The sequence below is a fragment of the Zootoca vivipara genome, chromosome 2 (genome assembly GCF_965207765.1).
Source record: "Zootoca vivipara chromosome 2, rZooViv2.hap1.1, whole genome shotgun sequence".
Taxonomy (NCBI): Eukaryota; Metazoa; Chordata; class Lepidosauria; order Squamata; family Lacertidae; genus Zootoca; species Zootoca vivipara.
In genome coordinates, this window is record NC_142584.1 from 102,718,243 (window position 1) to 102,734,841 (window position 16,599).

The window sequence follows — 16,599 nt, forward strand, 5'->3', positions numbered from 1 at the left end:
GGAAATAAAGGCTGCGTATGCTCCATACACGCGAAGCACATTTAAAGCACACTATCTCACCTCATATAATTGTGGGAACCGCAATTTACCTCTTGGGCATATAATTCCCAGGGCCCACTGCAGTTCCCAGGATTTGGGGGGACTGCGCTTTGAATGTGTGGCGTGTACGCAGCCGAAGAGAGAATTAGCCGGCTCCTCTCCCCTTCCTTCTAGCCAGCAAAGAAGTGGCATGCCAGAGACAAAGCTCATAGGAGAAACGTGGGGGTCTGCACTGGAAAGGGTGTTTTCCATTCCAGCACCATCCTAACTCACAGCGGAACCTGAGAGCCCAGCCTCTCGCCAGCCCCGTTCAACGGACAACCCAAATTCCTCAAAGAAAACAACCTTACTCTGGGGAAAGCCCTGAAAATCTCCTTTTGTGTTGAGCAGCCTCTGCAAAACCAGGGTGGAGGGTGGGAATGACCTGTTTTCAACAGCAACAGGAGCAACAACAAAAAAGCCCCCAGAAGAGACAATAGTTGTGAGCAGAGCAAAGCAGCAAACAACAGCCCAGACACAAAGCCCCTTTTCCTTGTCGTCTGGCTTCCCTCCCCCCACAGCCAACATGCATCCAAGGCCCTGGCATGTGACGGAGCTAATCCTCCCCACTTGTGGGGCTGAGGCTGCCGGACACCCTTGCCTACCCCCCCTCCCTCGCCTGGGTACAGATCAGCCACTTAGTTGGCACCACTCACGGGCATTCTTTTGGGCAATGCTGTGAAGAGCACATGCTTTCTCAATAAAAAGGAATGAGGGCAGGGAGGAGGTGATTGGAGGTTGATGGTTGCACACAAAACAATCTTGTTTTCTCTCACACAAATGTACACACACACACCTTCTGCTCCAGCTGAGTTGCTGCCTTATAAGGGACTGATGCACAGAAACCTCCAAGTTCTTCTTTTTGCCAGCTGCCCTCGTCTTGGAGAACCAGCCTATATGAACTATGGGGAACCCGCAAACAGGATAACTGCTTCGGACTCGGACATGTGGGCATCCAGTGCCAAATGGCAACCGTAGTGCACTGCTGATTAAAGGTGGGTCAAAGGGCAGCAGCTCCACCACCATAGATAAATAACAGTAAGAAATCTGTTTCCAAATGCACATTTCGGTTAAAGGTGGGCCCTGGATCTGAAAAAGCTGGAGGCTGCTGCTGATTTAGACTACACACCCTGAGTTCATAGCCCATTGACTCCACATGAGTTCCCCTAGAATACTCACCCTCCCGGTTCTGTATTCAAAAGAACCCCCAACTCTGATTAAACCTCCTGCCAGTGCCACCACTCCTGCCTTCAAAAGGAGAGGGGGAAATAATGGATGCGGCCACAGCGAGGGAGAGTCATAAAGTAAGTAAAGTATGTGCCCCGGGCACAGCATGGAAAGCTGCAAAGCACAGGGCATCCTGGCAGAGAGAGGGGAGAGGCAATGAGCAGGAACACCTTGGCAGAGACAGGACGTACTTCTGGCACAAGGCGGGGAGAGATGCCGGCGAGGCAAAAGGCGGATACAGCCCGGCTGCTTGAGCCCATCCATCTCAGGAGGCTTGGTGATGGCAGCATTAGAAAGCAGAGTGGGGAGGCTATTGTATTAAGTCTCCCACCCGAGCCGGGACGGGGCACTGCTTTGTTCACCTGGGTCCACTGGGTGGCCACGGATGGGTCGCCAGTGATGCTTCGCAGGTGGCATGCCACCGGTTACCTGAGCCCATCCACAGCAGGAAGCAAGGTAGGAGAAACGAGGACTCCCTGAAACCCCACACCCCGGAATGCAACCCGGCCCTACTTCCGAAGCCGGCGTTTACCTGAGCAGGTCTCGGTGGGCACTGGAGCCATTGGCACACTGGGCTAGCGGGCAGGAGGCTGAGACGGGTGTCGGGTGTCGGGAAAGCTGGCTCCGGGTCTTGGTTGGGGATCTCGGTGCGGTCTCAGAAGCAATCCACAAAGCACTTGAAGGTGAGACGGAAGAACCTCATTGATGGGGATTTACACCAGGGAAACGGTCTGGGGCGGGCGACGGTCTGGGCAGGGCCTGGAGCTCAGAACCAGGCGGCGCGGGCAGCGCTGAGACGACTCTCCATCGCTCAGCTCCGGCAGCGAGGCTTGTGGTTCCTCGCAGCAGAGGCGCAGCAGAGAAAGGCAGCAGCTGCGACTCGGGTTTGGCTCCCGCCCCGCTCGCGCCTCATTGGCCCGGCGCTGCTGGCATCAGGCCTGCCGCTTGCATGCCGGGAGATGGAGTCCGGGGTGGCGCTTGGGTACCATGGAAATGCTGGGACTGGGAGATGATGGAGGCGAGCAGGTGCACCAGTGGGCAGGGTGGAGCCAGAGAGAGAGAGAGAAAGAAAGAAAGAAAGAAGAGAGAGAGAGAGCAGGGCCTGGATTCTGCAAGCGCAGGAGCGAAAGGCGCGCAAAGCAGGCGCAGAGGTTTGGTTCCTCTTTCTAGTCGGGGATCCGAGTTGAGCGAAAACAAGACTCGCTCAATAATCAACCATTTTTTGCAACCCTTTCCTTGTGGGGGGCAGAATAGTTTGTGCAACTACACAGGCTCCTCCCGGGTAGATTTATGCCTAAACTTTCTGGGGAAGTCCTTCCCCTCCTCCCACCCCACCCAGGCTTTTTCGCAAGCATCATCTTAGCTTTGCGGCCAAGGGAGTTTGTTTACCTAAATCTACCTTCCTGTGGCTAAAATCCGCGGTTGCTTAAAATGAAGCGCATAGCTGCCAAGTTTTCCCTTTTCTCGCGAGGAAGCCTATTCAGCATAAGGGAAAATCCCTTAAAAAAAGGGATAACTTGGCAGCTATGATGAAGCGGCCAATGTTAAGGTTTCAGACGGCCACGTAAGAGAAGCCCACAGGCCATCAGGAAGGCAGATGAACCTTGCCAAGCAGCCGACGCTGCGCAGTGAGGTATTTGGAAATAGGGTTACCGTCTATTGAGAGAGAACATTAATTTGTAATACACTGGTAAAGGGCAATCCAGAAAGGCTTATTTAAATATCTCCTGGGTTTGTATAACAACAGAATATGTCTATATTGAGGAAGCTGGGATAACTCTAATCAGTAGACCATGAGGCTGTTAATCTCAGGGTCGTGGGTTTGGCCCCAGGTTGGGCAAAATATTCCTGCATTGCAGGGGGTTGGACTAGATGACCAAACCGACCCTCCAAGTCTACAATTCTATGATTCTTTCAAAATGTCAGAAAAGCAATTGATGGAGTGGGAAAGTTTATATAAATGTTCTAATGGACAGAGAGTAGCAAAGGGAACTTAGTGAAATAATAAAGGGATTACCATTACTAAGTATACCGTATTATTGATTCATTACATTTAGAGCCCTCCTTTTCTCCAAGAAGCTCAAGGTAGTGGTTCCCTTGCTCCTTATTTAAACCTCACAACAATGCTGTGAGGTTAGGCTGAGAGGCAGTGACCGGCCCAAGGCCACCCAGTGAGTTTCATGTCCAAATGGGGATTTGACCCTGGTCTCCTAGCTCCTACTCCAATATTCTGACTGCTATACCACACTGGCTCTCAAACATAACACAATTAATGAAATGTTCGATTGGTTTGATTTAGGAAAATACCTTAACAAAATATGAATAATAGGAATCTAAAGTATCTTCGTGGTGGAAGGAAGAGGAAAGAAGGTGGCTGGGGCTTCTCATCCTATAGTGCAATCTGTTTTCAACATGCAAATTTAAAAAGGAGTTTAGCCTTACGGTGACCCTGTGGGAAGGGATTTGTGCAGAAGTATTGTGAATTAATTTGGGGAAAAGAATGGGAATGGTTAGGAAAAGGCAACATTAAAACAACTGAATCAAAGTAATGATGTCTGCCTACCAAATTTTGGGTCCAAAATAAATCTAGAGGGAATATGTTAAGGAAGGAAAGTGAATTAGAAGTATTATTAACAAAGAGAAAACAGAAAAAATTATATAAGGTATAATATATCAACACAGTTGATCTGACAAGAATATAAAAACTTTGGTGAAGGGGCACACCACTTCCTCAGACTTGTGTCACACCCTCCATGTTTTTACATGGCTGAAATGTGTCCTTAAATTTTATTATATCTCTTGCTTATCTGGAAGGGGTTTATGGAGGTGTGTGTTCAGGAACTGACTGTACAAAGGTTATGATTGACACTCACTTCTTGGCCCACATTAGCCTAAGGTTACCAGATTCCCCCCCCCCCCCATGAATCCAGGGACACTTTTCAACTTCAATGGATTTTGTCAGGGGACTGATTTGTAAATCTGGGGACTGTCCCCAGGAAATGGGGACATCTGGTAACCTTACATTAGCCTCTGGCCATGCCCCACCACTGGACTGCATCTCTAAGGCTCAGGCTGAAAAAGGCTGCCTGCCCCGATATATTGGAAAATGCTTATTAAAGCCATAGCAAGTTGCTATATGGCTCCGTTGAGGATAAAATTAATGCCTCTAGAGAAAGCAGAATGCTGTGGATGTACATCTCATAGGGAAGATATGATACTGCCTAGATATCAAAAAAAGAAAATAGAAAAAAAATTAAAATATTAAGATTACCCAAACAAGTTTTAAATGTACTACCCACTAGACCGAGTGGTGTCCGTGTTGTTTATATAGCACCAGGCTGTGTCAAACTTCTTCCTGAGGTTGAGAAACTTGTGTTTCATTAAAGGGAAGCTGTGTTTCTCAAAAGATTGCTCCATGTTGTACAAAACACATGCGGCCTTGGGGTGGTGAAGGGAGGTGGTATTCCTAAGAACAGATAAGCTGGGGCAGGAAGAATTTGAAAGTGAGAATGAACCAAAACGCCTCTTCTGGAAGGCCTGTACACGTCTCTGGTGTCAACACAGCTATGAGTTTTTTGGGCGGACTTGGAGAAGCCATTGTTGCTCAGCTTTGCCTCTCCTTCACTCTTGTTACATTGAGAGAATATGGGCCTACCCTCCAAGCAAGGCCGGCTCTGCCGTTGGGGAGAGTGAGGCAGCCGGTGCCACCTCAGGCAGCTACTTTTGCTGTGAGGCGGAGGCCTGAAGCTGTCGTTTACCGTTAATAAATTCAGTAACGATAAGCGACCGCTTCTGGCCTTCGCCTCACAGCAAAAAAATTCTTTCTTTATATGCCACCCTCAATCCGAAGATCTCGGGGCGGTTCGCGAGATAAAAATACTGTACAGGATAAAAACACAAAAATAAATAGTTCAGACAAAAACAAAACAAACCCCTTCCCGCTGCCAGGGGAAAGCCGTTTAGACCACCTGAGGACAAAATAGTTTATTTGCTGGATGGGTGCCATTTGCTGCTCTGCCTCAAGCAGCAAAAATGTCTTCAGGCAGCCGTGAAGATGACTCAGGAAACGGCGACGCAGAGCATTTTGACCATTTGAAGCGGGGAAGCGCTATGTGCAGGATGGAGATTACTATAGCTTCCTGCCCATACGAGATAATGCCCATTTCTTCCCTCCTTTTCTCGCCAGCCCGGCTAACGCTTCCTCCCACCCCCCACCCCCATGCCGCCCATGAGAATCGGCACTGGGAGCACATTCCCATGGACGGCTTGCCCGGTTGCCATGGCGCCCTGTGAGCAAACAATTCCACGGCGTGGCTAAGTCTCCCTATATAGCAGGCAGCAAACAGGCTCACAGGGCAAGCACACATACACTGGAGGCCCCTTTTCTCAAGCCGAGGAGTGAGGGTTAATGCCTTAGAAAAATAGGCTGAGGCACAGCCTCCGCCTGCTGCTCCCTTTGTGATGTGAAAAGAGGCCAAGGATATTTCTGGGGCCTCCTCGCCAATAGGAAGCACATTGTATCTTCCCCGGGCCAGATAGGAAAGTGTGAGAATCAAAGGCAAGGCCGAAGGGCTTCACACCACCGTGGAGACAGTGTGGTTCAGCAGTTTTCAAACCCTCCGGCTGCAGAGAACCTTTAAAAAAATAAAATAAAAAAGGGCTTCCCTGCGGAGGAACCTCCTCTTGCACAGACCATTCTGGGAAAAGTTCTGGTGCAGGCAATCCAGAAAAAAAACTATTCGCAGCGGTGACAAATCCATTTGTCCAATTATGCATAGAAGCACAAGGGGGAAGGTGGTTTTTAAAATCCCCATCCCCATATGGTTCACTTCCCTCATCTGTTCACTCCCCCCCCCAAGGTGCTTTGCTCTTCTGATGGGCTCCCTTCCCTGAGGAGGCTAGGGCAAAGGGCATTTGTGGATTGAGGCTATGTGGGGGGGGGGAGAAGCTGGCAGAGGGGATTTGATTCTCCTCAGCCATATGCCCCTTTTCGTACTAAGTTTCCGATCCCACCATTTCATCTCGATTGGCCCTCAGTTCATATAAGGTGGTGGTTCAGGACTGCTTCCTGCTCCATGTAAACTGCCCTCCAGTTCCCCAACTGAAGCATGATTGGCAATAGCAGACCACCTGTGTCCGGCAGTGGAAGCCTGTCAGCCATCTTTGAAGGCCATTGGTCCAGTTCTTTTTACATTAACCTGGCAGTGGTTACTAATAGCTGGATCTCTGCTACTTTCCAGGTCCTGCCCCACCCTTTTCTTGAATTATGTGCTCCCAATATTAAATATGTTCTCCCTTTGGGCTATATAGCACCCCTTTTATTCACTCTGAAGCAAAGCCACTCCTGACATCCGGCCTCAGCATTTCTGTGGCTCACGTGCATTAGAATCAAGTGGGGTTCACTAGGAGGAAAGTTGGCAGGAGGGGCATAATTTCAGTGTAGGAAGTGAAAGCATGCCAGGAAACCAATGGATTTTTATTCTGACAAATATTCAGAGCTCTATGGCAGGGGGTAAGGAACCTGCAGCCCCCGCCTGTTGCCAGGATACAGCTACTATTGAATCTCTGGCCATTGGGGGGTCACGATTGCCAGACAGATGGGGGTTGAAATCCAACAGCGTCTGATAGGCCACCCCCTGTTCTAGAAGCTTCTGTGTGTTCTTTTCTTTTTAAAAAACACAATGCAACTGTGACCATTGCTACTTACACTATCTCTCCGCTTTTGAACTGTTTTTTCAGTCGTCTTGTTTTTCAAGTGGAAATTCCTGCAATCTAGTATCCTTCCCATCCCACCTGTAAGGATAATGCGGTCTTTTCCTACCAACAGCCTCTCTGTATGACAGCTTATTCATTACCACATCAGAAGAGACGCTCATTTGCAGAATATTTTATCTGACATGGCAGCTTCTGAGTTTCTCATATGGAAGGCTTTATCATCACATACAGACTTATCATTTCAATTAGAGACACGAGAAATCAGTCAGTTGTCTGTTACACTTAGCACTACGTATATTACTCTTGTGATGACTATATTTGGTTATAGTTAATTGTGTTACGCTAAGGACTCTGCGTTTTTTAAGACTCCTTCCGCTAATCACAGGGAAAAGGAAAAGCTAAATTCCTGGTATATGAACATAAGGCTGCACATGGAGCATAACATACTTCTAAGAATTCCTGATCTACAGGCCCTTTCCTATACATTCAACAGTCATTTTATACAGAAGTTTAAATCGTGCCACTGTTCCTTTCTTTCCCAGCTCCCAGAATGTGTTCGCCAAGGAGACAGAATGAAGTTTCTAATTCAGGTTGCAATTTTATCTCTACAGTGTTGCCCAGGCTGAAAGCCCATGCCAGGGTGGCGTGGCAGCAGACAGAATAGCACACAGACACAGGAACAAGCGGCGTTGAGTAGAATTTAATGACTCGGGACCCAAGACAAACACCAACTTTATACAAAGACAGAGCAAGACTGAGGCCTCCCTGGGAATGGGCCCAGGACAGCCTCATTTGGTTACAGCAATTCCAAGCATGGATAAAAGGGAACAGGGAGCCAAACATTTAAATAGGAGATGGTACTGGCAGTGGTTTCTCACCCCAAGGATGTGTCACAAGGGGCCAAGAATTCCAAAACGACTCTGGGGCAAGGCAGCCAAGTAGTAGGCCAAGCCACAGTTCCATGCCTTCCACGTAGGATGAGAAGGCATAGCAGCAGGTGCCTCCCAACAGCCTTCTTTACCCAAACTGCCAAACTAAGCAATGCTGGTGAAAGGGGTGGGCGGGTGCAGAAATCAAGGAAAATGGGAGATGCATACTTCTGTCATGAAGGCCCATTTTACAGCCATGGTGTCCTGAGCTTGGGATACCAAGAAGGAACAGATGGGAAAGTGAACAGGCAGGCAAAAAAAGGGGGTGGGGGCTGTGGAATATTGTGAAGCAGGCACCCATGGTATGGCAAATTGGGAGAAGGCCCCTTAGGGGCAGACAGCAATGACACCCACCCCCACCCACCACCCCCAGTAGAACAGGCTGGGTATGCAAGACAAGGAGTGCAGGGCTCGCCACGGCTCCCCTGCCTCTATGCAAGGTGGCCAAACCAGAACCTTTGGGGCAGGAGATGCAGGAGGAACTGCCGCACTGGGGGCACTCAGTGGGTTTTCCCCCAGCACAGGGCAGCCTCTAGTAGGGGGACACGAAGGGAAACCTTTCCAGCTTGCAGGGGAGGAGGAAGGGGGTGGAGCAGAAAGTGCTTGTGTGCTTGAGAAAAGGTCACAGCAGCTCCTCCTCCTTCCCACTGCAGGGGGGACGCCGGGGTGGGGGGGTAGGGTGGGAAGCCACAAAACAAAGCCTTCTTTATGTACACCCCACCCGCCACCCACCCCCAGTGCAGAACGACTTAGTCAACTTCCTCCATGTTGCTGTAGGATGGAGCGGGGTGCTCCGCGACCCCCTCTGGTGCCAGTGCGGGAGCAACTTCAGGGGCCAGGTTGGTTCCAAAGGGTGGTGAGCTAATTCCCTGCAAATAGAACAAAGCGTTAGAGAGCAGCCACAAAGGGTGCAAACGTCTCCCTGCTGTGGAAAAAGCTTGTCTGTTTCCAATATGAAATCCCTATAAACACATTGTTTGAAGGTCCGGAAACAGATTTGAGGGAAAGAGTTTATATAAATATAAACCTATTGACTTCATTCACGAGTTTTATATCCTGCTTGATTGCAACAAAAAAACCTCAGATCAGTTTACAAAAGCAAAACGTTAAAATTATATTTAAAAATGGTTGCCAAACAGCTGTTTAAAGCATTCAAAAATAATCAAAATATAAAATAAGGTAAAACCCAGTTGAAAAAGCATGTCAGATTTCCACATGTCTGGATAGGCTTGCCTAAACAGAAATGTTTTTAGCAGGCACCAGAAAAAGTATGGCGAAGGTACAGGACTGATGTCAATAGGCAGGGAGTTCCAAACTGTGGCTACTGCCACGCTACAAGATTGATTTCCTACAAATGCGGAACGAGTATTATGTGGCACCTGTTAACAGTGCCAGATCTGCAAGTCAAAGCAGTCAAGTGGACACATATGAGGTAAGGCAATCTCACAAGTAACCTGGTGCCAAGCTGTTAAGCGCTTTATATACCAGATAATGGTCCAACCACGACAAAGGATTGCATCATTGCCCACCTCCTTGGTCCATGCCTCTTACCACTTGGAGCAAAGACTACATCAAGAGTGTGCCCTGCCTGATGTGTTGGGCCAATGACCATGCGTGAGAGAGCCATGGCCGTCAGAGGTCATGAAGTCTTGAGCCAGCTCAGCAGCAGCCTCTGTATGGATATTTTAGTCATTCCAACACCTCAACCAGCCTGATCAGGGACGCTGCTGGGAATCAGGGCGGGGGTGGGGGGAAAGAGAGGCATTCTAGAGACCAGCAGCATCCCAATCTGCCTCTCTGGCCCAATACTGGGGGCAAACCCTCTAAACCTTTCCCAACACCAGTAAGTTTTATGGCAAAGGAGATGGTGCTTTTATGTACAGTAAAACCACTACCACCCTCAATGCCCCCAGTCTAGCCTGGTGCAGTACTATTAACCAGAAGGGCCCATCCAGCTAACTCACCCAAGTTTCAGTAATGCAAGCCAGATCAGTCCCTTCAGTGTGAGCAGTTACAGCTAGTCTCATCAGTGTATTGTTCAATTAAGTGGCACAAATAATAATGGTGTCTGGTAGGCAGGCACCTAAATACGAACTAGTGTTATTGAGCAGTCAAATCTTAGGAAATTTTAGGAAGAAATCAGTATTTCTGAGTGTAATACATACCAAGCCTTACTCATAATTCTCTCCTGCTCCAGGCTTGAAGAGTCAGCTATCCTCCTAGAGTCAGCTATCCTCCTTTACACAAAACTGCCCCACCACCCCAAGAATCGTGTGCCAAGGTAACCTACACTCTGTGACCCACTAACAATACTACTAATAATAAATATATAGTTTGCAAAAGGGCATGTAGCTAGTGCATTCTGCTTCTGCAAACAATGGGGAAGGGCAAAAAAGCTACCCTAACCAGCGACTCGAAATCTCACTGAGCTCCTCTTCTACAGATTTCACTAGACATTGCCCATGCGCTTCTGGAACTCTTCTTTGAAGATATCCAGGCCAATAACTTGTTTCTTATTTTGTACAAACACTGAAATGCTCAAACAGCAAAGTGAGCTTTGCACCAAACTACAGAACACACAAAGCTACAGAGTTATCACCACCAAAAAATTTTATCCAGTACTATTTCGCTACAATTCAACGAGCGGCCCAACCAATTCCTTGGTTCCCCTTGTGATCCAGTAGCAACAGCAGCTAAGACTGGACAGGCTTGGGAGCCAGTGGGAAGATATATGTGTGGACGCGCAGAACCCCCCCTGTTAAATTTAGAAAGCAGGTGCTGAAGGAAAGGAGCGGCTGGGGAAAGAAAGGAGCCTATCCATATCTCTTTAGAACAGCTTAGGTTTATTAAATACAATAAATAAATACACAGTGAAAGCTTTCCCACAGCACATTGCAATGCCTTTATCCACCCAGCTGACAGAGGATGATTTCCTTAGGTTCGGGACGTCCTCACCAGAATTGCACATGGATCAGGCTGTGCTATTTGGCACTGGTGCAGATAGAGACTGCCCACTTCCTGGGGCACAGCAGGAGTACCAGCACCAGACAACCTGAAAACTGGGGTCTGGAGACAAGGCCATATCCCTTTCCCTCCCTGCAACGAAAGGGAAGGGGTTGGGTTGGGGAAGCCTCTCTGAAAAGTGCTGGGAAGAATGTGCAAGATGATGTTAGAGTTGCGTAATGTTTATGGGTATAATATTAACAACAAACAATAATGATGCAGAAACCAAGGAAGGGGTGTCGCGAAGAATAAGACGTTGGCTCTAGGATCACAAGCTCTCAAGACGACTCTTACTTATCTGGCCACAGCCAAGAGTCTAGATTGGGGTACTCAGGATTGAATCTGTGGTCAAAGAGGCACCAGAGGTATCCTGCGCTGCACTGAAAAAGCCATACAGCCTGCAGGGCCAGATTAAAAGAACATGAGGCCACATGACTCTGACGCCAGAGACACACTTCTGCTTCCTTGTGTGCACACAGACATGGCCTAAGCATTCAGAAACAGGTACAGGAGCTGTGAGGCAAGTCAAAGTACTGTCTTCTCTTTGGCTGGGGCCCTGTGCTAAAGAACATTTAGCTCAACTGTGGTCTCACGCCTCGACAGAAAGATTTGTAAGATGCCATAAAACAAAACAAAAAGATGATGATGCAGTTGGCTGAAAGCCAACACTATCCTGGTGAGGGGACCTAATCCATCAATATTCGGAAGCGTCAGCAATACATTCTCACTCCCTCAAACAATGAGGGAACAGATGCCCGGATACTTCTTTTCCACCCTGCCTCCAAGCAAGGGGCTGGTGCCCAACTGGATAAGAGGTCACGACCTTCAACTACTAGGCACATAGGGCAAGGGACAGCTGTCGACCCAATACAGAGGAGCAATCCCAAGGCAGGGAGTGGCCAAGACCAACATATTCCCATCCAGTTAGAGAGACTAATGTTTGTAGCTCTGCAGCCTCTGCTGGAGTTCACAGATTTGATTCGCGCGGGCCAAAGTCTTACAAGGCCGCAGCGCTATAAAGAGCCTTTTCCCAGTTGCCAATCCATGTGGGACACTGGCCAAGCAGGAGAGAGCAGGTCCTAGACTTGAGGGCTTCTTGATGGGGAGGCATTGGCACTAGGGCTTCTTCTTGCACCCACCCTGGCAAGGAGCATCCAAGGCCTTTGTCCCAAAGGTGTAATGGGAGGAGAGCCAAGGCTGAGGCGAGTGAGCTACCCTCCTCCTGGGTGCCGTTTCTGCTGCTGCTACTACCTCCAGCGGGTCTGATAGATGAGTGGGTAGAAAACATTCAGGAAGAGTGCCACAATAGCTGCCATGGTGCCCAGGACAAAGTATCGGACACGGCCTTCATCGGGACAGTCTGGGGTGAGGTGCCTTGTTCTTCGGCTGCAAGACCTCCAAGGGCTCCTCATCAGCCTCCTGGCAGCTTCCTCTTCAGCCTCCAGTTCCTGCCAGAGCAGAGAAGCCTGCGATGTGGAAACCTGCGTCAGCACTTGGTGAGAACACAGCGGCAAACCCCTCAGTCACCCACACGCTGCCCTGCCCCTGCCCGGAAGAGCCTGCCTGCAAGCGCACCTTTCCCATAGCAGATCTCTCTGCTGTGGCCCCACAGATTTTCTGCCCCCCCACCACCTTGCTATACAGCTCCAGCAGTTCAGATACAGGGGCCTCCCAGGGACAGAGTGAGCAGCACAAGCCACAAAAGGATGGAGGGCAAGCAAGCCCCAGCTTGTCAGATCCATGTCGGCTGGCACGGGTCAGAGTTCTTCCCCCCCGTCTGCAAGCGTCAGCACCAGCTCAATCATTTCAAAAGACCCAGTCACCAAAGTCATCACAGCCCAGACTTCCTTGTATGCGCAAATGCACTGGACCATTCAGCCACACTGGGTGAGAACACGAGGATCATTCATAAACAGCCAATCGTAGTTGAGCTTTTGCTGGTGACAACATGAGGATCTTATGGCAGGCAGTCACATCCAAGCGCTTGCAGGTGGGAACATGAGGATCTTTCGTAAGGATGGTAGCTAATCAACAGCTCAGCTTTGGCAAGTGAAAAAAACCATGAGGAACATTCAGAGATGGCAGCCAATCATAATCACTCTTGTTTCTTTTTTTTAAAAAAAAACACCACGACAATAACAACGACACAGTTGCACAGGAGTTAGTTGCAGAGTAACCAGTCACAGACCAGCTCTTCCATGTACAGAAAGATCATTCAGACCAGTCAGCCAATCACTGTGATTTTCTAGATAGAGGTTTAAAGGCGGGCAGAATCAGTCTTATCTTCCCCACTCCATCCCTTGGAATCTGTGCACAGGGGGTTCCTGCTGCTTCCAGACCTCCCATAGTCTAAAGCTGGTTGGGGAGGGTGATGTTTTATAGCTGGTTTGAGGCGCCAGTCTCACTGCAGGGGTCAGCTGCCAGAGTCCACAGGCACAAAGGGAATCTTGGCTTAAAGCATACAGGCCCCTCTGGCAGCTTCTCTGAATGGATCTGTCTGTGTCCTCTCTTCCTGAGTAGGCCATGTGGTTCCAATCGGCTTGCTGGGCAGGTGGCCAGGGGCAAAACACACCGCCCAGCTCCAGCAAGAAAGGGCAATAAGAGCTTAACCCCTGCCCAGGAAGCTTTCCTGGGCAGGATGCCACCAAACCACATGGCAGAACCCCAGGAGATGCCAGTGCCCTCAACCCAAGTGCACCTGGGAGGCTCTCGTCCTAGACTATGCCAGGCTGGCTGGCATTGCCTCAGAAAGCACAGTGCTGGCCTTCTGTCTCCCTGGTCCCTACCATGTTAATGGCTGGGAACAGAGTGGAGGAGAAAGAGAAAGGAGGGACTCCCAAGCCAACAGCAGTCCACAGTGCTGGAATCAGGCCCCTTAAAGTACAACACCTTGGCTGCTCAGGAACCATGGCATTGCCGTTTCTCTGGCATCTTTCCCTCATCAGCTTATTTTGCACGGAACTTGCTGCTGTCACCCACAACTCTGAAGCCGGCACCCTCCATATTGAAGGGATCTTTCCCCCCAGCCAATTCCCCACCCACCCGCAGGCCCCTTCGACTCAAGGTAGCCTTCCTGTTCTTGAGAAGGGCCTCTCGGTTTCTATCAAGACCTTCCCCTGACAGCCTTGAATGTTTGTCATTTTTCCAGGATACAACTGTTGGAAGGAGGCCCACAGCCCAGCCAGAGCCGTGAGGGGGAGCCAGCAGTCCCTTGGCTCCTCTATCAGCAGCAGCGAGGCCCGCTAGCAGGCCAAGGCAACACATCGAGGCGGGGAAGACAGGCAGCTCCCCCCCCCAAAGCCCTCACCTGATTGGCTGCTGCCTCGGCAGATGGGGCCATGTCGGCCCGAGGGTCTGAGGGATGCGCTGGCCCCCGTGGGGGTCTCTCCACTGGAGAGTTTCGTCGGCGGTAGAAGAGCACGTAGGCATATCGCGTCACCACCTGGCTTTCATCCACTGTGGTGACAGTGCTGTCATCAAAGAGCCGCCATCCTGTGAAAGGGGATAGGCAAAGGGTAAGCACACCAAGCTCTGTGACCCACTGATGAGGCCAGACCTGCCTGATCCTCACCTGTCCTTCACTCCTGCAGGAAGACAAGCACAGTCTCCAAGTCTCCCATGCATCAGGAAAGACCTACCCAGTGCACTCACCTGAATTTAGCCCGCAACCTACCAATGCGGTAGCCCCCACAGCTTTGCCTTGTTGTCCAATGTGCATTCGTGGGTGCTGCTTCCCTGACAGAGGTTAGCAGACTTGTGGGGGATTTTGCAAAGATGCCAGGGCACCCCAGAATTAACTGAGAGTGATGAAGCCGGCAAGTGGGATCCTGTCACTATGTGAACCTATGAAATGATTCCCCACCTACATGGACACTCTCTAATACTACTGTCATATTCACAAGTCCTTAAACGACTATTTATTCTTCGGTGTATTTAATTGTCGAGGGCAGCATGTATTGGGGGTTCATCAGATTCCCTTCCACCAAATCCCACAGCAATGGGAAGAACAAACTGACTGGAAGTTAGGAGGGAGGAGGGAGGAGGGAGTAGCAGGGCATGGCATGGCAGCCCTATTCCCATGAATGACAAGGTCGTTGGCCCACAATGCCTACATGTCTACAAGCCATGAGTTCCAGAACGGTATTTCATTTCTTGAAGTAAAAAGTAACCAGCTACCGACCCGACTGGTCAAGATTGCTCACATGCAGAACAGAGAAGAAAAAGATTATGCTTAGAAAACACTCCTATATAATGTTACTCAAAATAAAATAAGCAATACAGTTGTACCTTGAATCCTGAACGCCTTGCAAGTTGAATGTTCCAGCTCCTGAATGCTGCAAACCCGGAAGTGAGTGTTCTGGTTTGCGAACATTCTTTGGAACCCGAACGTCCGACGCGGCTTCTGATCGGCTGCAGGAGCTTCCTGCAGCCAACTGAAAGCTACGCCTTGGTTTCTGAATGTTTTGGAAGTCAAACGGACTTCCGGAACGGATTCCGTTTGACTTCCAAGGTACCACTGTATATCCTTAAAACACTCAAATTAGACCCGCTTCCCAGAGTCGTCCAAAATTTTACCATGTGAGGACCTGGCTCTAAATTCAATCCTGAAAGGCTGAGGAAGTGATAACAAGTATTTAGAACAATCTCCCTGGAGCTTACTAGTACAGAGGGGTCTAGCTCTTTTTGACTGTGCATGTGCACCACTGCATCAAGACCTCTCCCATCATAAAGGAGGAAGGGCAGTGATTTTTCTTTGTAAATGAGTGGTGGAGGCCAAGCTGTGCTGAGAAGAAAGCCTTTTCTTGCCCTAAAACCTGCTTAAAATGTGAAGTAAGCCTTCTCCTCCCTTGCACCTGAAACTTTCAGCACTGATAATGGAGGAAGACCCTGCTCATTCCTTATCAATTCCCCCATTGCAAAGCAGCAATGAGTGCCCTATTTAAGATCTTTCTCCTTGTGTAGGTCTCTGAGAAGACTCTACCTCAATGGCTGGAACTTGGCTAGATAATTGATGGCTACCAGACCACACAAAGTCCCCCCCCCTCGGCAACTCACCCACATCACTGCGTTGGCTGTTCTTGTCACTGGGCAGCCGCGCATAGGCTGTGTAGTGTCCGCCAATCATGCCCCCGTAGTGGTTGATAACTGCATACAGGTCATACATGGGCAGCTGCTGCTCATCCTTCTGGCCAATGCAGAACTTGCTCAGGTCCAAGCTCCTGGGGGCAGAGATAGGAATAAGGTAAACAGCTGTCTTAACTTGTCCTATATGTACGTGAGTGTTTCAAGGCAGGTAATACAAGAAGTCTGCAGATTGCTTTGAGAAGCAGGCTGAGCTCCCTATCCCAACAATATAAAAGACTCGGGGTGAGATGTTCAGAGGATGCTAAGCATAGCTTGCTCTGTTCAAAATGGACAGATTTCAGAAGAGCAGCCGCTAGAATTGGTTGCAGCAAGAAGGAAGAAAAATTTGTGGCACTTTTAAGATGGATCAAGTTTACTTAGCAGTAGCTTGAGCCTACTTTCATCAGACACATGGTGGAGATACATGCACCACAACTGAGGACCTAAGGATGCACACTTGACTACCACACACATCGGATGAAGCAGGCTCTCACCTGTGAAAGAGGAATGTGCTGCAGCCTCA

General features: G+C 49.4%; 2 protein-coding genes across 20 annotated transcripts in view; both read right to left on the reverse strand.

Moving 5' to 3' along the window:
• LOC118080878 (sodium- and chloride-dependent creatine transporter 1) overlaps positions 1-2,209 on the reverse strand; it is a 28,972-nt gene extending 26,763 nt beyond the window's left edge. Inside the window, exon 1 of the mRNA XM_060271267.2 lies at positions 1,838-2,209. Coding sequence (XP_060127250.1) covers positions 1,838-1,868 — 31 coding nt within the window. The 5' untranslated portion in view covers positions 1,869-2,209. The remainder of the gene's footprint in view (positions 1-1,837) is intronic.
• Positions 2,210-7,704: 5,495 nt separating this feature from the next.
• The window catches only part of USP19 (ubiquitin specific peptidase 19), a 41,248-nt gene continuing 32,353 nt past the window's right edge, over positions 7,705-16,599 (reverse strand). For 11 of the 19 annotated variants that reach the window (XM_060271265.2, XM_060271266.2, XM_088662613.1 and 8 more), the window contains 3 exons: positions 16,008-16,171; positions 14,260-14,444; positions 7,705-8,818 (listed from right to left, as the gene is read on the reverse strand). In XM_060271265.2, the coding sequence (XP_060127248.2) occupies positions 8,699-8,818; positions 14,260-14,444; positions 16,008-16,171 (469 nt within the window). In that variant the 3' untranslated portion in view covers positions 7,705-8,698. Of the gene's footprint in view, positions 8,819-10,773; positions 12,419-14,259; positions 14,445-16,007; positions 16,172-16,599 lie in introns of those variants that run through there. The other 8 variants (XM_060271264.2, XM_035106860.3, XM_088662607.1 and 5 more) reach the window with 1 other exon arrangement.